The sequence below is a fragment of the Epinephelus lanceolatus genome, chromosome 4, assembly GCF_041903045.1.
Source record: "Epinephelus lanceolatus isolate andai-2023 chromosome 4, ASM4190304v1, whole genome shotgun sequence".
In the NCBI taxonomy this organism is placed as follows: Eukaryota; Metazoa; Chordata; class Actinopteri; order Perciformes; family Serranidae; genus Epinephelus; species Epinephelus lanceolatus.
Genome location: NC_135737.1, coordinates 26,278,494 through 26,302,882, shown reverse-complemented (window position 1 = coordinate 26,302,882; position 24,389 = coordinate 26,278,494). Strand labels below are relative to the sequence as shown.

The following is a 24,389-nucleotide window of genomic DNA, read 5'->3' as shown; positions in this document are numbered from 1 at the left end:
ATTTTAAAGAATATAACAACAGAAAGGAAGGGAGAGGAAGAAAAGAAGAGGAGGTGAAGGTTAAGATGGTGGAGGCAACCATTGACACAAACCAGCAGCCATTTCCATATTCTACACATGTACATCATCCACTTTATCCATCATGTAACAGATAATTTCTCAGTATTAAAGTAAGTTTTCCATCTCATAAATCTCTGTTATAGATTAAAGCAGGGCTGGGTGATCAGGAGAAAATCAAATATCACAACATTTTTGACCAAATACCTTGGTGTCGATAATGCGATGATATTGAAGGGTTGACTATTGGTGCTTTCACAAAATATTTACCCAATGAGATTTTTGATAAATAATCAGCAGTAATGTGGATATATTGAGTTAGTAAGAGCAAATAAAGGAACAGCTAGAACAGTTTGGTAACTTCTCCTTGGTGTTATATCGTCCAAGATGGATGAGAGTTGAAATGTCTTCAAGAAACTCAAGCAAGTCCAGTTGCCTCTGATATAGCACCAATGATTACCATGACCTGAATGGTTGAGGATCTCTACCAACAGTCTGGTAAGCTCGGAAAAATTACATCATTTTACTGTAATACCATCTTTATAACCAGGAAAAGATATCAAACAGTGCATATAACAGCCTGACAATGTCCATATTCAGTAATGAGTACTTTTACTCTTGATATTTAAATACATTTAGCTTCTAATGCATCTGTACTTAAATGAAGAGCATCAGATGGTTTTAATTTGTAACTGATTATTTTCACATCAAGTAATTACTTCTGTCAAATCTGATGATTACATAAGGACACAATATTTGAGGGTTTGTCTTGAGTCTACCTTTTACCACTTCTATACAAAATTTCAAATAAATTAATTAATAAATTGTTGATATCAGACTATTCTTCTGTATGCCAGTATGTCTGTGGCCTGTAATGGACTTTTTTTGGGTCCATTGGCCCTCTTGACCCCATATGTCACACATCACGCCACTGTACAAACTCAAACATTTGTCATCCTCTAAAACATTTTGATGTTCTGCTGCTACATAACTGATAATTTAATTATTAAGCGCTCATCCAAGGACTCCTAATATCACGTCACACTATACCAAGCAGCACAGAGGGAAATATTTAATACCTTTCCTGAGAAAAATCCATTATCTCAAAGGTTAGTCTTAATTATGTGTGTTGTGGTCTGAGTTGTCCTCTTGGTGAGAAAATTATTTCAGTCACAACATAATAAAAACATTTAAGCTCCCATGGTGGATTTTATTTTCTCAGAAAGATAATGCAATGACTTCCACGTACTTGGAGAAACGTCTGCAGCGTTGTACGAGACAACTGCTGCCTGCGCAAACAGCTCAAACAGATGTTAAGTGTCTTGCATTGGGACTGTCTCCTGGAATTCTCCTCGACTCTCCCTCATAGTCCTTCCTAGAACTTCTGTGAACATGCAACTCCTAACTGGTAATCTAAACTCTGAGAAGAATCACTTCACGGGGCCGTAAAAACCCAATTTATTGATTGTGCAATTGCATTTGACACTTTAGGATGTTTAAGAGTGAAACACTGCACCCTGGAAACAACACAGACATCATGTTAGAGGCAGAGTCAGCTATGTTACCTACAAGGTAAAAACTCCTGGGCTGTTGAATTGCACAACCAAAACATAAGATATATCATTTGTAAGTGTAGAAACTATATTATTCCAGCATGAGTTGTTAAATTACAATATATGGAGTGCACTGTGTGCTTTGAGAGTTTGACCCACCATTTAATACACAGTCAGGCAGGGTTCAAGGTGCACTGCCCTCCGTTTGACTAAGTCCACAAGCTTCTGTCCAATCACATTAGTCACTGTGTTCTCAGCGATATTTGCATGACCCCAATCACACATAGCAAGATTAGCTCAAGGGTCAAAGTTTCTGTTTAATAATCTGCCTATGCTTCACATCCCTCTCTCCTACCACTGTTATTCAGACGTGGGCCAGGCCCTATCATAAAACGTTCCTCATTTAGCTATTAAATTACAACAGATACGGTTATTTATGTTATTTAATGCTCATATAAAGATTTTACATGTGTTGTGCTTTTATTACCCTGGACACACCAGTATCAAAACACAGCTGCAAACATTATATGGAGGAATGACTCTATATTTATCATTTACTCACTGGTTGGCTTTCTCTTTCATTTTATATCTTTTTCACTATCAACCCTCTGTGTATTTGCAGCTGAAATATTTCTGGGTCCCAAGGGCAAGCACATTCCTTCACTCACAGTTGTGTAATCCCTGACAATCACAGTTCCCCCATCCCCCATCCCCCCTCTGCCTCCCTAAACGCCCACAATGCTCAGAGAGGCAAGCTGTCCAAGCTGTCTGGGCAATGTTCTGTGGTGAAAGGCTGCCCTGCTACCACACCAGTAAACAAACCCTGAGCCCTGACTCTGCAGAAAACAACCACAAATGATGTAAACTCAAGAGGGTGGAAATATATACCGGTATTGCAACTTTTTCATCCTGTATTGTGTTTGAAAATAACTGTGAGGTGTGTCATCAATGTGGGGCGCTTAACCACACACACACAAACACACACACACACACACACACACACACACACACACACACACACACACACAAGCACAAAGAAATGGCTGGAGTGCTATTTTTAAAAGTTCAAAAGCGAAGATGGCATATTTTTGTGCATTTGGTGTCGTAAAAATACTCCCTTCTGTTTGTACAAGAACATTTTGATGATACCTCAACTTTAAAATCTTGTAAATGGTTTATATTAAATTATTTTTAAATAAAACCTTTAGTTGCAAAAGCTTATGTGATGAATCTGAATCTGAGTGATGTTAAGTGTCAGAATAAACTATTTTAAGTGTTTGTAATCCTTACCCATAATCATAGTTTGTTGAAAATCTGATTTGGATGAAACTTTGAACAAACAAAAAATAAACAAAATAAAAAACAACAACCAACCAAAAAAACAATGAAAAAAAAAACAAAACAATCAAACAAAAAACTAACACACAGACAACATTTTAAAATTATTCAGTAGACAAATAATAATTTATGGCGAATACATCTATCAAAAATCTTTTAAACAAGGGTATGAATTGGCAACTTTAGGTTCGTGTATATTAAAATTACCAAGCAGCATCATGAGGTTTATCATAAACGTATTTAAAACAAACTTCTCCTATCCGCTACAGAGAATAACAGGATGGTCAGTTTCCTTCTCATGATCCAAAGTACGACTTAACAGGAGACTGCGCGGGAGGACGCTGGTTCTTGTAGTGCCATATAGCCTTCCATTAGCTCTAAATGTAGCGACGAAAACTACATTCCCCACCATGCAACGCAGCTTATCGTAGATTTCCACTTCCTGTTAGCTCTGGGAATATAGCGGACGAGCGGTCGAAGAAATTACTGATGTATTTATGTAAAATTGTCGCATAATTGTTCAGGAACGTGCTATTCTGGAGCCTCTCAGGTCCATATTTTGGAGACGACAATGGTAAATATGTCAAACATGAACATTGTTCTGTTTTCTTCTCATAATAGCAGCGTAATCCTGCTAGCAATTGAAAGATACCGTAGAAAACGTTAGCTAGCTAGTAAGTTGGCAAATTTTCCTTAGCAGGCTAAGGCCGTAGGTCTGTAGTCACGATGTTTTATCACATATACTGACCACTACTTAGTTTTAATAGATTACCAGGAAATCATTTTGACTTCGTTTGAGGTCTTGCACAATCATGCTGTCAAAATAAATGGGTGTGGTTTAGCAACCGCTAGCTTATACCCTAGCTCAAGCTAACGCTAGCAGTGTTTATCTAGCTACAGTTAGCTAACTGTAGGGGAATATTGAACTTTATTCAGATGAACATTGCTATATATTAATATCATAATGATAATGTGAAATTGTAATAGAGAGACAGCTAAAAGCCAACAAATAAACATTAGATAGTCATGTCTGATCAATGAATTGTTTTTCTCTAGTCACATAACATGAGACATATTCACAGTTTCTCATTTTGCCTCTCTATTCTTCTTTTTTTTTATTAATTGTATCGCATAGATCCGCTTCATCCTGATCCAGAACCGAGCAGGGAAGACACGACTGGCCAAATGGTACATGCAGTTTGACGATGATGAGAAACAGAAGTTGATTGAGGAAGTTCATGCTGTGGTAACTGTCAGGGATGCCAAGCACACCAACTTTGTGGAGGTAAGGGTTTAGTCAGGATCATGCGTGCATGGTTGTGTGGATCTGTGCTATGTTACTTTGTTCTGTTGAACCAGAACCTTTTTTTTTTTTCCTACATCCTATCAAGAGCCACAGTTAAATGACCAAAACCACACTGTCGTTAAAAAGCTCTGTCATGGCTACTTCACTGTAAGATAATTGGGTGACTCATGTGTCTCCCAAATTATAAGCATTTTCCACTAGCTACTTTAACAAAACATAAAATAATTTTCAGACATTTTGAAGCAGTGTGGAAAAAGAAATATACTGAAATACACTGTCAAAAGAAAAATAAAAGTCCTGTTTTGTTTTGCATTTTGTTCCATTTTGTTAATTCATTAGAAATATACGGGATGTGTTTTACTGTAAACACAGGAAGCTTAAGTCCAAGTAAAGCTGCTGCTGTTATCATAATATGAGAGACCAAGTTGTTAAGATGCCTCGTATGTGTTTTTCTCACAGTTCAGGAACTTCAAGATCATTTACCGGCGTTATGCTGGTCTGTACTTCTGTATTTGTGTGGACGTGACTGATAACAACTTGGCATACCTCGAGGGAATTCACAACTTTGTAGAGGTAACTGACATGCACAGCACATGACATAGAGGCTTTGGAAGTATGATGATTTACTTCACATGGTCTGATTGTTTTCAGGAATGTCTGTCAATGATTTCTTGTAAAAAATCCCCCCTCCGTTATTGTCCAGCAGCTCCTTAATATCAAAGCTACATTCTTGAGGAGAGTAAGGACTGCAGTCAAATGACATTTAGTGGAAAGAACTAACTGTTTTGCACCTTGCAGAGACACATGAGGTGTTTTTCACACTGAGCATATTATTCTCCAATGGTATCTACATCACTATGATAAATATCATATAAAGTTTCATCCTCAACAGAATATGGATTATGAGATTATCGCAACAACAACAGATGAGTTCAACCACTGAGCACTACAGTCTATTTCAGTGCAAATTAATAAAATCAAATTCATTTTACACTATGCTCACGTTGTGGTCTTACTGGCTTTCATCAGTGTTAGATAATGCTCGGTCAAGTGATGGTGGAAATAAGCCCTCAGCAATAAAATAACAAATTGATCACTAATTACAAACTGAGTCAGACTGCATGGTCGTTGTGCTAACACTGAGATGGCTACAGCAATGATACAGCAATTTCAGACTTGGGAACTAATCCTTTTATAATGTGCAAGCATTTTGGTTGGATAAAAACTTTGCAGTTTTCTTGTAATGTCGGTGCCAGCTCCTGTGGGACCTCCTTAAGCACGGTGTCCTCCTGTCAGTTGGCTCATAAAGTGCTTCTGCAGCAAACTAAACACAACTACAAACTTTATTTCAGTGTTTTCAGCCATTCATCATTTCAGATGTTGCTTGACAGCAGATCTACCAATAATTAAATTTGATTCTGGGTGATTTTTTCTATTTAAGAAGTAGTAAATATTGCATGATTGCAAATATTGCGTAAGTTGTTCATCAGCATATGGCAGTAAAGAAATATAAGCTATAATGTAATTAACTGTGAAAGCTTAATTATTTCAGTTCATAGATTAAATGTTTAATTCAAACGTAACCTACTTAAAGGAGTGTAAATGGAGTTCAGTGAAGTGAATCAGTGAAGCTACGTCCATAAGTATATTATCTTCAATTAAACATTTATAACAAGCAAATAAATTAAAGTTGTAAAGACTTCCATATTTTGATGCAGGGCTTTTTTATGGTTTCCTTTGTGAACTGAGTCACAAGGCTCAATATGTTTAATGTGTATTAGTAGGAATGTCGACACCAAAGACCTATGATGATGTTTTTTTGATGAAAAATGAGACTTCTAGTGCTCCATTCAGGAGCTGTGTGGCCTTGAACGCCTGCATTTATCATTGCGTCTGTCGTAATTTGTCCTTCACATAACTGCAGTGTATCACTACTTGCCACCACAGTATACCGTACACTGAATGTGGTACTTGATATCATCACGCTGGATTTGTGTCTGTAGCAGAGTTTTTCATACAGCATAAATCCATGATATAAATTTCATACTTACACAACAAGTTTCCCCTACAGCTCTGATAATGTCACAAGATTTTAGAGCTCCTTCCTGCATAAAATGTGTACACCACCCAGACATCTTTGCTTAGACAGAAATATCTGAAAAAAATCCTCCCAGAATTTATATTTTGGAATAATTATCTTTGTCAGGCAGCTGCCTTTTTAGACAATCATGCAAGCAGTCCATATGGGATACTTTTGTTATTTGTAAAATGGTGGTTATCCATTTGAAACACAACTCCCTTAGTCAGCTAATTATTTTTTTATTAAATCAATGACTTAATCAGCATAACTGGCTATGTTTATAGTAAATCTTGGTGATTAAGTGGAGGCATTAGGCAGCTTAAGTACATCTTGTCCTATCACTCAATTTGCTTAATTGTCGTTTAACAGCTTTTTCCTTTTCTAATACTTTTCAATTTTGTAAATCAACTGAAACTGTGAGCTTAAGGTACAATCTACTGTTTGTTTTTGGGTAAGACAAACAGTAGACCGTCCTCTATCTCGAGTCCTCAGGAGTGAAGGTCATTTAATGTAATGTTTGACTATGAAGGAATGCATGCGAGTGCACTCTGACGTGTACAAAGTTGTACTCTCTAAGCTTGTTGTTGCATATGGCCACATGCTCAGGGAGGAATAACCAATTTAAAATCAATGCAGCATGTTTTTGTTTAGATTATTATTTGTACAGAGATAAACCCAGTTGAAATGCACATGAGCTCACAGCAGAACATCATGGTGCTTATTTCAACATTCACTTACACAATCTATAACAAGAGGTCAGTAGTAGTGAGACGAAAACCACATTAATTTTAATTTGGCGTATTTTAGAATGGATGTCCTTGTAGTGGAAATCAGCTGATTACACGGTTGTGAATTGGATTCAGCTGCTACCACAGCGCCACTTTATTCCTATGCTAATGCATCACATTAATACTAATACCATACACCTTTATATCCTCTCACAGTAGACCGTGTGGTTATCTCCTGGCTGTTATCTGATTCAATTAAAGATTTCCTCTCTTTCCTGTCAGGTGCTGAATGAGTATTTCCACAACGTGTGTGAATTGGACCTCGTGTTCAACTTCTACAAGGTAAGAGGAGCTTGTTTTTGCTTCGGGAGATTTTCAAATAATTTTATAAACAGCGTAATAAGACAGAGTGAACAGAGGAGTACAAAAGGCAGATGAGAAAATGTTTCTTTCATTACAATGCCATGGAAATTAATATTATAGTCACACTGGGATCAGTCATTTAGTGAGATTTATTGAAATAATTTCAGTGTAGGATGGATTATGTGTTTTTATAGAAGAGATGCTGAGCAACAACTGCTACTAGTGTTCTTACTAATGACCTAGGGTGCCTAAAAGTCCACCCTCATGCTTAACTTGACGGAAGCACCACCCATGTTTGACGTTTTAAACCCAGAAACTGACAAATAAAGAGATATCAGCATTTTTAGACAGTATATAATGAACCAATTTCAACAAACCTCCCTCTCCTTCATCCACCGATGTAATGCCGCTCCAAGCCCTAAAATATTTCACAAGCTCAGCCACCCACTTCCTTCAGGTGTGTGGCAAAGAGGACTGAATCATCCCATCGTACTTGTCACGTTCATTCATGTGAGCTAATGTTAGCAGTGTATTTAGTCATCCAGTTGTTATTTTTTCATTTTGATGCCACAGAGGTAGAGTTGAGAAATAATGACCACATCCTAGATGATGACTTAGCAGTGTATGGGACAATTTTCCAGGAAACCCAAACCTTATAAGTGTCGGGAAGAAGATAATTTTACTTTGGTTTCAGGTCCAACAATGTGCATGTACTCCCATTTTAGTCCTGAGTTGCCTTAATCCTTTAATTTCCTGTCATCACAATGTTGGGCAATGTCCGCCCTCTAATGCACTGCCTGTGTCTGCTCTTCAAGGTGTACACGGTGGTGGACGAGATGTTCTTGGCGGGAGAGATCAGGGAGACCAGTCAGACCAAGGTCCTTAAGCAGCTCCTTATGCTTCAGTCGCTTGAGTAGAAAACAGACAACCACTCCTCCTACCTGCCCAGTAATCTGCCGCCCTGGCACCAAAACCAACCCATCATTTGTTCCTGTCACTCTGGAAATCCTCTTGCCTCGATGGAGCAGACTTCACTCCTCACAGAACATCAGGAAGGGGGTGGAATACATAATATTGTTTACATATGTACGTTAACCTGTCACAGCAGTTTATGTGTCGCAATATTCTGTATTTGCTGCACTTCTGATGAAGTCTCCCAGTATTAAAAGGCTGTACATTTCAACATGTTAATATTTCATACACCACCGAAGTTACAGTCAAAAACTTAAAAACCAGAGGCTGCAGAAATTAGTTATTTCATGTAGTAACCAGCTAGTCTTCACATTTATCTCTGTGCAGTGTGGAAACACTGATGTAGAGTGTGGCACTGCCCTCCTCCTCTCCTCTCCTCCTCTCCTCCCTTCATTACCCTCAACTTTCATTTAATGGCACTACTGTAACTAACAAGCACCATGTCTAAAGAGCGACCGCCTGCAACAGCCTCGCAGCCATTTCTATAAATCCATGTAAAGAAAGACTTTGCCCGTGATGTGGTATCGGACTTCTGCTCATTCTGTATTTTCACAGTACAAACTATAACTAGAAAGCCCTTTAGAGCAATTGACCCCAGCACAGCAAGTTCATAATTGAATGGAGTGTACTTAGGATGAGTGCCATTGTGACGGTGTGTTATGGCAACCTGTGCTGTGTCAGACATCCTCACGGCGGATGATGATAAACAGTGTAGGCTACGTTAGCTCAGACGGGTGCACTCTGGATGTTTAATCGTCTTCATCTCGTTTGCAAATGATCGAGATGATTTGCTGCGGCTCATTACATGTAATGGTGCTTGTTGGTCACACTTATAACACTTAAAACACAAACGCACTCAGACGGAACAAAGACCTGGAAGTAGAAGGTATATTTTACATAAAGCAGTACTGTGAAGCTTGCTTCGTATGGTGTGTGTACATACAGTGTATCTTGCGTAAGTTGAATATTGTGAAATTAACGTGCATTTCAGACAGAGTGGTTCTCACTCACTATATGCTCTGAGGAGTATTGTGTAAGATCGATAAAATCCTTTGGTATGACATATGATAAATTGGCTTTTAAATTCCTTCTTCAGGCCTCATGAACTTTGACAAAAAATCCATTTCCCTTTGCTGGACTGTAATGTTTATGAAATGACTCGTCATACTCTAATTTTAACCATATTCATTCACAGGGGTGTCAAAGGTGGTTTCAAATGTTACTGTTGTTAAACTTTTGTATTTTTTTTAATGATTGGCGATTGTGGAATATGTACTGCTTCCCTTCTTGTCCACCTGTGTGTTTGTTGATGGAAGATGTGTGTTTGTATGTACCATCTCCAACTCTACCCACATCTATATGTCCCATTATATGTAAATAAGAAATAAACAAATGAAGTGATACATGAATATACACTGTTTCTGCCTCTCAATGGTGATTCGTTCAATTCGGGAATTTTAATAAAGTTAGGCAGTTTCCCATCAAGACTTTGTCTGATTATGTCTCAAGATGGAGAGAAAATATCCAGAACGACTACAGCTTTTTATGGATGAGGGGAAAGAAAGTTTTGCTCTTGTTTTTCTGAGCTGAGAAGTAAATCTTATTAATAAAAAAATAAATAAAATAAAATCCATGTAAAATCTTATAATAGTGATAATCTATTAAAAAAAAATAGGGGGAAATTTAATTAATTCAGAAAAACAATTAGATTTTCCCCCATAAAAAAAAATCACATCATTTTGAGAATCTTGTTAATTTAGAAATATGATAATATATGGGATTATGTTATTAATTTAGTAAAACAAGTAGATTTTTCCCCATAACATGTTCTCATAATTTTGAGATAATCTTGTTAATTCAGAAAAATAAGCACATTTTTTCCCCTTGAAAAAAAAAATTGTCACAATTTTGAGATCTTGTTAATCTAGAAAAACGATAATTGAGGAGATACATCGTTAATTCATCAAAATAAGTAATTTCCCCCCCATAAAAATTGATCATAATTGTGAGATAATCTTGTTAGTCCAGAAAAAAAAACAAGAATTTAAGAGATTCTCATTAATTTAGAAAAATGAGCAGATTTATCCCTGTGAAAACTTTATCATAATTTTAAAATAATAACCTTAATTTAGAAAACAAGAACTCAGATTATCTTGTTTATTCAGGAAAAAAAGAAAAAATAGTAGATTATTTTATTAATTCAGAAAAACAAGCAAGTTTTTTTTTCCATGAAAACTTTTCTCATAATTTTAAAATAATCTTAATTAATTTAGAAAACAAGAATTAAGATGATCTCGTTGATTCAGAAAAAAGAAAAAATTGGTAGACTCTCTTATTAATTCAGAAAAACAAGCAGATTTTTTTCCATGAAAGCTTTTCCATAATTTTGAGATAATAATCTTGTTAATTCATAGGGGGGAAAAAAAGAAGAGAGAATTTAGTAGAGTAACTCATTAATTCAGAAAACAAGCATTTTAATCCATTGAAAACTTTCTCAGAAATTTGAGATAATCTTGCTACTTCAGAGAAACAGGACTCAAGAGCCTCAGCAGATTACCTGTAAATGCACTGATCTTTAAATACCGGAGCTGGAGAATTGTCTATCCAATATTTTAGCACCATCTAGTGGTGAAACATCAGCTCTCCCACAGTAAATTATGCAATTTTGTTATGAGGTCATCTTGACAGCCTATGTAGGATCAATAAATCAGTCAATATATCCACTTCAGCTACATTAAACCACTCTAGCCGTTACTCCATCGACCCGCGAACATAAATCCAGACAATTGGACACGGAGGGCATTTACTCTTCATCTCGCGAGTCCTCTGATATCCTAACCTCACCCTCACTGCCTTTGAGAGGAATGACTCGACTTAAGAATGAAAGATGAGCAAAATGAATCAAGCGCATGGACTCTATTGTTAAATTTCAGGGTCTGTTAAGTCAGCTGTCTATAAACCTGATGTGTCATACATTATTGCTCATAGGAGAGTAGAAAACGGTTACCTCTTTTCAGGATCTGATTTACTTTAACTCCCCTCAGGCGACAAAGTGAATCCTTAAACATGAACCTACAGTCACTTAGAGACGACACAGATATCAACATGAACATCAGGAGACAGGTGAGAGGGAGTAACTGAAAAAACAAGCAGTTTACTGGGAATTGCATATTCATTACAATCAATGAGCAACACTCACCCTCAATGGACAATAGACAAATCTTATTTACAGCATAGGTTACTTGAGATGTACAGTAGTATTTTGGGTTGATTATATAACATTAGTTACAAAGCAACAACTGAGTTGGATTGCGTTCATCACATGATTGGTTTCCAGACAGGAAGTGAGAAAATGATGCTTTATCATATGGCTATTTTGACAAGTGCTTATTATGAACTGTACAATAAATACATACAGATGAATGCACGCCGACTCTGGTTCAGCAGCACCCAACCATTTAGGTGATTTGATAACTGAATAGAAATGCCAACTTTGCAAGTGTGAGCAATTAGAGTTGCTGCCGACGGCCTCCCACAGCTCAGGAAGTGAACATCCTTTCATCGCTACCTCCACGTCAGCAGCGGGCAACAGACAAAACAAAACCTCAGACAGCAGGAGTTGTCACCGCGCTACAGCAGCCTTGCCTCGTTACGGCAGAAATTTAGACTCTCAGTTGTTATTTAGTAAGAAATGATAAACATCTACAATTAAAATCTTTATTACAGTATAATGTTCAAGTAAAATAAAACAATTCTATAGTTGCAGCATATAAAACAAAACATGAAAATTCAAAAGTAAAAGTGCACTTGCAGAAGGAGACAAACTATCACACAATGCCAATATTTCATGAAAACTAAAATTTCTCTGACCATCTGTCTCTTGATGTCCTATACTATCTCATGTTTGCACGACTCGCCATCTCTTTCCCTTCAGTGTGCTGGCTCACTAGAGCTTAGGACGCATATGGTTTGTCTGGGAGGACATATGCTAACACTTGAGGAGGAGATGTTAGAAATACGTTTTGCAGGCAGTTTGTTTTGATCTCCTCTCAGCTGGGTCAGTGTGACCTGTTCTCAGTGGTTTCAGACAGAAGCAGTGCCGTTGACTCAACAGCAGGGCGGGATGTTTTTAAGTTATTAACTCGTAACCTCATTCTCCTCCGGCAGCAAACCGTGCTGTCGTTGTTGCGTGGAAAGAGGAAACCACGTTCAAGTGGAAATTCCCTGTTTCTCTCTGGGGCAACGCAGGGTCTGCTCTGAGGAGAGAACATCTGGGTTGGCTCGGCAAACTCAGTGACATTTAGTAGCGGAGCGGAGCGGCTTCTCTGCTTCAAAAAGAGAAGTGAAAACTACCTCAAAAAGTTAAAAACAGCATCCTGACTTTAATCAAGGTGCACTTACAGCCTCGCATGCTTAAAGTGACGAGCCTCTGTGAGGGAACTGTGTGGGCAGCATGAAAGTTTCCCCAAACATGGCACTGAGGCAAAACCAACTGTGGTTTCCTGTGACGTCCCTCGCGCAGAATGTGCAGCTTGAATTAAAGGGAGGTCGAAAAAATGGAGAGAGAGCCCAGCGGGAGGAGTCAAAGGCATTGTTAGTTTTACAAAGACTGACGACCCTTTCTTAACTTTATAACTATGGGTTAAATCTGATGATGTGAATTTACTGACTTTGGGAACTTTGGAGTAAAACAAAGAGCAAGAACTCTTCTTTGTGCTTTAAGTTGACCCACAGGCTCATTTATGTGGATGTACAGTGGAGTGATTGGACCATTCCCTTTGACAGCAGAGACATGGTGACTCGGAATAATATACCGTAGATCCACAATATCAAGTATATTACTAAGGCCAACACTCTATGTCATAATAGTGCATCTTAATGCAAACCAAAAAGTCAAATGACTCAACGTCACACACATCTCAGAGCAGGTAAAAGAACTGGGCTCTACATTTTAAATAACCTTAACTACACCGATAAGCTGCTTCCATTCGGATCAGTCTGCAGAAACCTTTACAAATTTACACTGTTATCTGCTTTTTAATATATCTACATGAATTCTAAACCAAAATCTGTGCACGTTGACTTCATTTTACTTTTAAGAGGACGCGTTTCGACTGTTTATCACTTAGTCACCATCAATGACAGGCTGAATTTACAATGAGTACAGTTAACTCAAACAATGGATGATAAAAAGCAAAGTGCCTTTATGAATATTAAAACTCAAAAGCGCTGACCAAACTAAACGTGCAACAGAAGTGGATAGGTTGAACGATGAATATGCACAAAACAGTTTACTGATAATTTACAAACGATGATGTGCAAACAAAGAAAGCATGTAGGTGTTACTAAAACCAGAATGAAAAGCACAGAGATAAAACAACAGCCCATACACACAACCCGTGACTCGGCTTTGTCTGGTAAGTCATTTAGAAATCTTTCTTTTCTTTTTTTTTTCTTTTTACAGAAGAAGAGTCCTCTTCTTTATGATCCCAGCATGTTCACACTGAGGGGTTTCCCTGCCCAGACACAGGGGCAAAGCTGACCCCCTCAGGTTCGGAGTAGAGAGTCTTACCAGAGGTCAGGGGTCAAGGGTTGCAGTGATCGCCATGACCACTCATCCAGGTGATCCAAGGTGTGTGAGACTGCGGAGAGGAGGGTCCCACACACCAAAAAACACCTGGAGCTGGAGAAGAGATGAGAGGGTGATGACTGACATGCTCTTATAAGAAAAGAGAAAGAGATTTCAGGTGAAGTCTCTTGTTGACGACACACTACTGACCTGTAGGGGGCGTCCCGTCTGTGTGGGCCTGTGGGCTGAGGTGAGGGTGGGGCCCCGACCCCTAGCAATTACACTGCTGCTTATTCTGTGTGGTGGTGCCTCTTGGCTGTCGCAGCTGCCTCAATGAAGCATCTCCATACTGGATACCTGAACCCATCCTCTCAGGGTCCAACTCACCTTTGAAATGAACCATAATGACAAATTCAAGCAATGCAGAAAATATTAGTGTATAGCAGACTTAACGCACATCCACAGGGCTCATGCAGTTAAGGACAGAGATTAGGGCTGGGCATTAGAACAACTAACAACTCCACAGCTCCGCCCCCTTCACTCACCCACAAGCTCTCCAGCAACACTCAGAGAGACACAGAGCTGCTACTCTTCTTAATCTGTCTGTAAATTAGTCTACAGTGCGACATCGGTCTATATGTTGCATGTGCTGCGCTGCTAGTTTGTGTGTGAGGTGGATCACAACGTGTCGCCGTTCTTCTTGGTAGCTGTAATCAATTTTGTGACTGTTTAAAAAATGCAGCGACAACACAGACGCTAAATCCGCCCTCTGCCTCTCTGTTGATGCTATGTGCATAAATAAGATTAATAGCCTAAATACATAAAAATATTTAAATCTTTTTCCAGCACTAGATTCATTTGAAAGGCCATGGAAAACGACTTTTTAACACCACCCACAAAGAACTTTAATTGTTCTAAACTAAAATGGATTTAGGCCTCTTGATACTTTTATGCTCATGTTATAGTTTTGTGTCCTGTGCTGCAAACCTTTAAACCTCTGTAGCTCCAGTGCTACATGCAAAGGCATTAATGTGCAGCCCTGCTTTTTATTTTAAATAATTTTTCATTTACATATTGTGCAGCTGTGAAAATCCCTTTCTTTCCATTTTATTTCGATCACAGTCTTTGACTTGCAACTGAACATGGAGCCCATTTTGTAAAAAATACAGATATATATTGTGTATCGCCAGTCAGCCTGTAAATACCGAGATATGAATTTTGTCCACGTCGCCCAGCCCAAACAGAGATCATAGGTAATGATAAATGAGCAGTGTACCTGAATCTATCTTGTTGAGGATGGTACGAGCGCACTTCAGGAAACCCTCCTCAACATTCTCCCCTGTCAGAGCACTGGTCTCCAGGAACATCAGCTCTGCATTGGCAAAAAAAAAAATCAAGATGGAGGAAATAAGAGTAGAAAAGTGAGAAGGAGAAACAGATGAAAGAATGGTGTGGCACAAATAATGAAACGCAAGCAGGAGACAGACTTGTATAATAATGGAGATGTGACATCAGTTACCATTCTCCTGAGCAAAGCGCGACGCTTCCAAGAAGGTCACCTCTCTGTCTGCATCCAGGTCTTTCTTGTTGCCACACAGGATAATAACAATGTTGGGGCTTGCCAGAGTCCGTGCATCTGTCAGCCAGTTAGTTAGAGCGTTGTATGTCTCCCGACTGTAAGATAGGGCAGCACAGGTGGACACATAGTGCAGTACAATTTATTGCTGGTCGTAAAGGATCCGCCTGTAACATGTTAAGCTCACATGACTCCTAGTTAGTGTGTCAGAGCATACCTTCTGAAACTAGTCTGTTTTACTACTCAGCTCACTGGGTGCATTGTGACTTAGAGCAGTCTGTTGGGCCCTGAAGACAGTCACAGAACTTTCATGGAGGTAACCCAATAGCTGAGTTGTTAGGGTGCGTGTCACATGGGTGCAAATGCTTCACGGAGTCCTCAGTCCTGTCATTCCCCAACTCTCCTGTCTCTCTTCACTATCAAATAAAGTCATAAAATGCTGGGGAACTAACCCCAGAACTTTCATGAAAACTTCTTTGGGTTGAGGCCACTGGTCACCATGGAGACAAGACCCTGGTGTCCATAGTAACACGAGGCCAGTGAGGTTAGCAGAAGGGCGTGGGTCGGCAGAGTGATGTTTAACAGCTGTTTTCACACGCAGCCAAAGAATGACGTCACTCCTCATCTACACGCAGCCACAATCTGATTCACGCCATCTCTCTTGGTTTCAGCTGCCTTCCTGCCCATCTTCCTGCTAACCTTCTCACCTGTGAAAAGTGATAAATGTCTCCATCTCTTCCTCACCTCTCCCCTCCTCACTTCACTCTGCTTTTCCGTCCCCCCACTCTCCCTGTTTTCCCCCCTCAGATGACACGTTCTGTGATGGACTTGCGCGTTCCTGCCTGCTGCTGCCTGCCAGAGGATGCCTCTATATTAGAGCTGCCGCCACTCTGCACTCCGTCTCTCCCTCCACAAAAGCCCCATACATTCTCACAAACACAAACTGTATTACATTCCTGTCTTATTTCATTACTGCGCTCGCTCTGTCTTGATTTCACAACCCCCTCTATCGCTACACAAAGCTTATGAAATACAGTCCTGTGAGTGTATTCCAGTATTCACATTATACTGTATGGGTCCCAGTACACAGTCATTAAATTGCACAATTTTTGGAGGTGCTATAGACGCATAATAGTTTTTTGTGACACCTCACGGACTGAAAACTTCAATACAGGTGCTAGTAAAAAATAAAGTGAAATACTATACACATTCATGGGTCAGTAACTTTGAATTTCAAGTCCAGCCAGATATGACTTTAACCCTTCAAGATATCATCGTTGTGAATGTCTAACTATGATGTGTTTTTTAATGATTATTTCATCATTTAATGAGGAAAAAATGCCCCACAATATGGGAAACATCATTTGTAAGTATTAATTGTGTTACACAAATTTGCAGTATAATTAATTTGTGGAAAGGTAGAAGGACAGGAAGTGTAGTGATTGTTTTACCTGGTAATATCATACACAAGGAGTGCTCCAGCTGCTCCTCTGTAGTAGCTGCGTGTCACAGAACTGTGAAGAGAATGCAGAAATCTTGATCAAGATATCATACCTTAATATCAGCCTGTGAAGATGACTGAGAAACCGTCTTTTGCTTTTAACTATTATCATCAGTCAGTCACTAAATGACTTGGATGGAGCTGCTCAGAGGTTTGAGACTGGCATCTCCACATTCCTTTTGAAGCTGGATGTTGCCCAAAGACAGCACATGTTACTCACTCGGTAATTCATGTTAACCTTGTATTTCTAAAAAGTCTGCCAAACACTTAGCGGGAAATATTTAGGCGGTTACCGGAATCGCTCCTGCCCAGCGGTGTCCCAGATCTGCAGTTTGACCGTCTTCCCGCCAACATTGACCACTCTGGAGCCAAACTCCACGCCGATGGTGTGGTTGGAGTCCTGTTTGACTGTGACAGGAACGCAGAGAGAACACAGTGAGGTAAGAGCAAGTTGTAATGTAGCCATTATGGTTTTTTTCCCAGCAATATTGCGCTCTGTTTAAACGGAAGCCATTTCAACTCTGCTCCCAGAATCGTACCTCTAATCTATAATATGTTAGCGTGTTAAACCGTTATCTTCAAACAGCTCACATCCACAGTGGAGACTAGAGGGAGTCTGGATGAGATTAACTCTGTCAACCTGCCCTCCCTTTCTCTCTTCAGTAACAGCTCAGGGACCCACCATGTCTTTAATCAAATTAATACAAGCATGTGTGTGAGTGAAACAAGTTTTAATTACAAGACATGCTTTCAACGCAGCTTTCACTCATCACCATCTTTACAGTCCTGAAGTTCAGTGAATAGTTAAAACCCTTTGTTATAACTGATATACTGAATAGCAGGTTTATTGTGGACACTGCACACATGCAGTCCAATACCCTGCAATAAATACTGACTCTGTGAAGCTTATGATGTTCAGTTATGTTGACATTGTCAGAGAGGTGTAAGCCACTGTTGGTTGGGTTGTTTGTTTTATATTTGCACTATACAGGAAGTGTAAGTTTAATGTGAAGGAATGACTCCTTACATCCAGAAATTAGTTGCATTTCTGCACTCCTGATTCCCTTGTCTTGAAGTTACTGGATTTTATGAATGGGTTTTTGATGAGATGCCCAAAATAAGGTCTGTGGTTAAGCTTAAGCAACTTTCATGTTTTGTTCTATGACATAAAATATGTCAGTAAAATAACGTTTTATTGAATTTGTAAGCCTTTACATGTCTTAAAAAAGGTGGTTGCAAACAAGTGGCTAAGCGAGACTACAGAAAGTCATCACACCAAACGTGGCTTACAGCCTCGTTGTGGTGGCGACACTGAAGTCATACAACTGCTGTGTAGTTTGTTTATAGCTTAACATTAGCTTTTATCTCTGATCACTACATTTACACTTCAAGATTAATAAAAATGTTTGTTTGTGGAGATTATCTTGCAATAAAACTCATTTTTTTAACCGAGACAAATTTAGGAATGTACTGTCTTTTATGGTCCCTAAGCCAGAGACTGGTGTCATCATATGCTACATTTTGCTGGCTCAATAATTACCTACTGTGACTTTTAGGAATCTGGATTTACGCTGTCATTTTGGTTTGATTGCACATGGAGGTCAATGAATAACTTTCTAAGGAGGAAACTCATTGAAAATTTCCACAGAGTGTAATGTCACAGCTGAGAGAGAGAGGGGGGGTTTATTTGGTGTGTGTGACATGAAACAACTCATTAAATCAACAACACTAATTGTGACCATGTCAGTTTTTGTGTGTCCGTGTAATAGTCCAATTATATTTTCACTCACATCTGATGTGACTAATGGGCTTTAATGAGGGAAGACTTACACTTGTTCTCAATGAACTGGTGGAGGAGGCAGGATTTCCCCGTCCCAGCGCTGCCAATCACCAGGAACTTAAACAGGAAGTCTGCAAGCAGAGAAAAGGAGGTAGAAATCAATGCACCACCGGCATCAGGGGAGAATCTGAACCTGCTGCTCTTTGCACTTCCATCCTCAGAGACAATCCTTAGATTTCCTCTTAATCCCGCTGAGCTCCTACTTGCACACTATCCAACAACCTGAAATTAGCCTACTAATGACAAAGCCTCACATGTAATCAGCATAACCTGCTATTTATGACTCCGATTGAATATTCTTGTTTGTGTGAGGTGGAAAATAACTGTGTCTGAAGCCTTGAAAAAGCACCAGCACTTAATAACACATGAGCAAAGCCAGAGCTTTAGAGTTATTGAACATGGCTTAGGTTAACTGACTTGTGCAGGGATTGAATGACTGCAGCCAGCTGGCTGTACAGATGTTGTTGTTGTTGTGGAGAGTGGGCCCTTGCTCTGGAGAGTACAACCCAGCCTACGCATATGATCCAGAGCCCAAATGACTCGGGCCCCTGACATGCAAGGCCATTCACTTAAAGTACAGACAGCCTTTGTGCTGTGACCAAAGATAGTATGGGGCCATTTACATACGTAGGCTGTGCTTCACTTACAACTAGATATGAAACAAAGTGGTGAAATTAAAAGTGTGTGTTTCTGTGGGATCATAACTGAGCCTGTGTTTGTGAGTAATGCATAAAAAATAGTTTAAGAATGACAGTAAATCTGAGAGTGATGGTACATCCCTCAGATTGTGTGAGCAAATGATTGCAAATGACACATTTCCTCCTGAGAGCCTGCTTCAGTTGGAATTTGAAGACAGTGTGCAATTTCGGTTTAAGCTTAAGCGCTGGCTCTGACGGTAAGAAGTGCTGCCCTGGCAAATGATTAGTGACTCCTGTTGAGATTACCAGCAAGGTGAACATAGTGTGATATTCAGCTCCACCCAATCCCAACGAAAACAGTAGTTTAGAGAAAACAGAGGAGGATATGAGATTGAGCTTTAGTTCCTGTGTGACATTTAAACTTGTTATGCTAGTGCTCTTTGAGCCACCTTCATCGGCCGACATGCACCGCTGCCAGCCGAGTTTGTGGTGCACCTTTGTTTGTTGAAGCGGGTGTTTTCTCAAGCGACACAAGCTGGAGGTCAAATTCACGGTAACAGAACTGCTTAAGCAATGTGAAGGAACCTACAAGCACTTACAGTTTCCTTCTGCAGCAGCAGTCAGCGTTACAACCACACGTTGTCAACGGTTGTGACAGCAGAATTGACAGAATCAAAAGCTAACAGCTCGGTTTTAAAAGCTTGCCTCAGCTTTTCAGTGTCTTCCCAGACATCACATATTCCCATGCGAGATCTGCATACAACAATCAAGCTGTCAATATGTCAAAGCAATTGGGAGAGAAGAATGCAGCACTGCCCTCTCAACAGCAGCCTTTCAGGCTATTGTATTCTTTACACATCAATATTAAATAACCCCGGAGGGAATGGACTAACACTGTTATCTGCATTCACTTACACTGTCACAACACTTAACATACTCAGGCCCAGATCAACATCAGGTTTGTGTCTGATGTGTCCTCTGATGTAGTGACAAAGTGCACATGGCACTTGCACCTGAAGTTACACCAGGTATTTAATTTACTGTAAGCACTTCACAAGCAAAAAGGTAAATATGGTTATATTAGATAGATATAAACATGATACATGGAGTCAGGTGTATCAAAGTCCAAAATCTTACACGAGTGTCTGAGATATCTATCTATCTATCTATCTATCTCTCTCTATTCATTAGGGTTGCAACCGTATGAGACTTTCACAGTACAATATAGGGCTGCAACTAACGATTATTTTCATTGTGGACTAATCCGTCGATTATTTCTTCGATTAGTTGACTAATCATTTTATCAAAAAATGTGTTAAAATGTTGAAAAATGCCGGTCTGTCTCTCCCAAACCCCAAAATTATATCATCTAATGTCTTCTGTCATACTCACACCAAAGAGTTTTATTTCACCCTCATGGAAGAGTGTGTAAAGCTGCCAATATTTGAACGTAAGAAGCTGCAATAAGTGTATTTTATAGTACTTTTCTATGAAAAATGACTCAAACCGATTAGTCGACTACTAAAATAGTCACTGATTATTTTAATAGTCGATTAGTCATTGATTAGTCGACTAATCGTTGCAGCCCTAGTACAATAACTATCTCAGAAAATAGCGGTTTCATGGTATCACTGTATTACAAAATGATTATTATTATCAACAGTGAGAATGACCCTTAAAGAAATGAAAAGGGTTATCTGTGGCTGAACAAACATTTTATTACTATAATTCAACCTTGAAACCATTTTTAAAAATGGAAGTATGAGTAAAAGGTCTTTCTTTTATGAGATATAGTTGAGATCCTCCTTCAAGTTGCATTTTTTCCCTCAATATCGGAGATAAGCAAATGGACATGGTATGATAATCCTCAATTTTCATGTCACCTTATACCTTAAAAACATCATATTGCTGCAACCCAAATACAGGATGGACATGTTCCACTGTTTATTTCAAAACTGACTAAGCCATTAATCAAAAAGATTATTGATAGATTATCCAATAATGCAATTACATGAAATAGGCTAATCAAAATAAATAATTTCTGATACAATTAGTTGCAGCTCCAGTACCTACTCACTTATTGCCTACATGGAGCAATATGGGCTATGGAAATAGGTTAGCTCAGTTGTCCATTAACAATAACACCAGACAAAGTGTCCAGTATATGTTGTTTTTAAAAGAAGGATCCGTCAAATTCAGAATCACTCTGAAAAACTGTATTCAAAAATAAAAGTGCAAGATAATATTTTCTATTTCTACATCCTGTAAATACAAAATAAACTAATCAAAGAGTGCCATGCGGAGCAAAGTCCAAATGAATTAAAAAATATAATAATAAATTCCCACGTGGCCCATTTAACCTGGTCATGTACTTATTGTATTCATATTGCCTTTTGCCAGTTCCACTACTGGTCCTCCATGAGAGCAGACAGCACCGGAGACTGAGATAGAAATCAATAAAAGGCTATTAAAGCTACCATTAGCGCTGGCACTTTTACCTAAATACTGCCCACTGGGATAAAGTTTCATACAAGGAATGAGGGAGACAGGGTACAAGTAGAAACACAGATAGAGTGTGTGTGTGTGTGTGTGTGAGAGAGAGAGAGAGTGCAACAGGAGAGGATGATGGTGTGCCATTTCAAAACACTATCAGGCCTACTGTGCTGCTGATACTATCTGGGAGTCATGTTGAATTAATGTGTGCAGGATAGTCGTAAGTGTCTGACAGTAGTGCTGGTGCTCTGTGTGATGTCAGTGCTTTCAGACAGGTGCAACCATGTCTTCTGCCAGCATTAATGTGAAGTGTAGATGGTGTGAGGTGTTGACAGAAGCAAAGTTACTCAGATTCAGGATGTGATCAGATGTGGTAGAGCCCAGTGACACACTTAACCACTGCTGCTCTACAGGTAACTGGGTGATTAGACGGAGTTATCTGACTTCCTCATACAGGCCTTGTGGCTGATAAGTAAAAGCACACAGCACCTTAATGACTGCAACTTGCTTGCAGCTTGCAAGGTCACCCAATCTGCTTGTATTTCAATAAGCTCGGGTTACCCCAGCGGCTGTAAACACTCTCTTCGTGTATCGACATGCTACGGAAGCTTTGTGTCTGAAGTTTGTCCAACTTCTACCTGGAAATGTATCACCATCTGTTTGCTCAGGTTACTGACCGTTTAAGGAAGCAATACACTCCGCCATCATAAGACAGAGGTGTCAGTTAATACACACGACGTATTAAGTAGACAAGTTTCTTTGAACGAAATGTGAGCAACACACGTTGGTTATTACAATCAAAACCCACAGACATGATGAGGTGGCAGCCTACAGCTAACCTAAGCTAACCATGTAGCTAGCTAACTAGCCAGTCTGTCTCATCACACCAACCGAACAGTGTGTAACAGCTAGCAAGCGTGAAATTACAGCCTGCCGCCCCGCACAAACGTACCGTATGTCTCAGACATGTTGACCCTCGCCGTGTGAAGGACTCAACCGGGTCTGTTTCTGACTGTTCTCGTGGTGATGTGACAGCTATGTGTTCGCTGGGTTCACACCTCTTCAGGGTGTTTATCTACGATGAGATGATGATTCCTTCCTAGCCTCTTTGCTCCGACCACAACCAAACACCGCAGCTGCGTGTGACGTCAGTCGTCGTCGAGTGTTGCCTTCTCGTATTCTTGGCTGTGTAGGAATTTTGACTACAAAACGCAAATCGGTCAAATATAAGGTGTGTTTTCGTGAAATAACACAAATTTATTGAGCTGTGGTTTGTACATGGCTCACAGTTTGACCACGTGTCGGGAATTTGGTCAATATCCATGTAGCTTAAAAAGAAAATTAAATCAGATTGGCAAAATTATCACTAAATTCGCACTTGTTTTCTGTAGTTTGTGAAAAGTTGGTTCCTGTTTATTACAAACTAAATGAAAAGATACCAAAAATATTTCACTGACCAGCTGCCATTTTGTTTTGCTGTTAATTACACTTAAATTCCTAACAAGTCGTTGTTAATACCATAATTGTAGAAAGACAGTGCTCATCTAGAGACCCTGAAGGCACCATTAAATGAAACTCTCACAACCTTTGCCTGATTACCGGCATTTCTCACTGTCAGTCAAAGCAGTCTTCATTTAGACCTTATCCAGAATGAATTGATTCAGTTATTTCTATTGTAGCTAATCTAAAATGAAACATTATTAATATTGTATTTACTGTATTTACTTCTATATGTTTGTGGGTGCAACAGCATGCCACAAGGTGGCAGGCAAAGATAAAGGGACTTGAGACCAGATTTTTTCTAGAGACAGCAATGTGTAATCTGAAGCCTCGACAAGACATGACATAACATAACATAACATTTTTGCTTTATTTTATATGAATATGATTATGATTATTATGGGCTTACAAAGAGTTTGACTTGGTGATGATTTGCTGCACAACATTTAAACAAGGTGCAAAAATATGAAGACATAATACAAAAGGAAATGAAGAAATTTACAATACTATATAAGAAAAGTATACATGAGAATATGTAAATATGTAAGGTTATTAAAGAGACTGTTTTTAAAATTGTACAGTTGTGTAGGGATATGTTGAAGCTCAGTGTAAAGCAGGTAAAGGAATATGTGTGAGAGGGGTGATAGTAATGATGGTTGGTTGTATATGTAAATGTAAAGCATAATGTGAATTATTAGTATTTATTTTTTGCATTTTTTCTCTTTAAAATTATATTATGTTGCACTGTTGTTCTTCAGACATCTGCTATGGAAATTGATAGCCTACATGTTGGCTATTCTGCACTAACCCCCATATCTAGGCCAACCCCCCCCCCCCCCCCCCCCCCAAAAGCAATCAGTGTAAAACATGCAGTG

At 39.2% G+C, this 24,389-nt stretch overlaps 2 protein-coding genes across 2 annotated transcripts; one reads left to right on the top strand and one right to left on the bottom strand.

The window, feature by feature from the left end:
• The first annotated feature begins 3,380 nt into the window (after positions 1–3,380).
• On the top strand, positions 3,381–9,806 carry ap2s1 (adaptor related protein complex 2 subunit sigma 1). Its single transcript, XM_033631649.2, has 5 exons — positions 3,381–3,522; positions 4,084–4,233; positions 4,714–4,827; positions 7,345–7,404; positions 8,241–9,806. The coding sequence occupies exons 1-5, from the start codon at positions 3,520–3,522 to the stop codon at positions 8,340–8,342; spliced, it is 429 nt and encodes a 142-aa protein (XP_033487540.1). The 5' UTR covers positions 3,381–3,519; the 3' UTR covers positions 8,343–9,806.
• Positions 9,807–11,531: 1,725 nt separating this feature from the next.
• On the bottom strand, positions 11,532–23,144 carry rab4b (RAB4B, member RAS oncogene family). Its single transcript, XM_033632075.2, has 8 exons — positions 22,967–23,144; positions 18,874–18,954; positions 17,337–17,451; positions 16,994–17,056; positions 15,486–15,640; positions 15,243–15,338; positions 14,177–14,353; positions 11,532–14,080 (listed from the first exon to the last, which is right to left on the bottom strand). Exons 1-7 carry the CDS (start codon positions 22,980–22,982, stop codon positions 14,238–14,240), a joined length of 642 nt encoding a protein of 213 aa, XP_033487966.1. The 5' UTR covers positions 22,983–23,144; the 3' UTR covers positions 11,532–14,080; positions 14,177–14,237.
• Between the last annotated feature and the right edge of the window lie 1,245 nt (positions 23,145–24,389).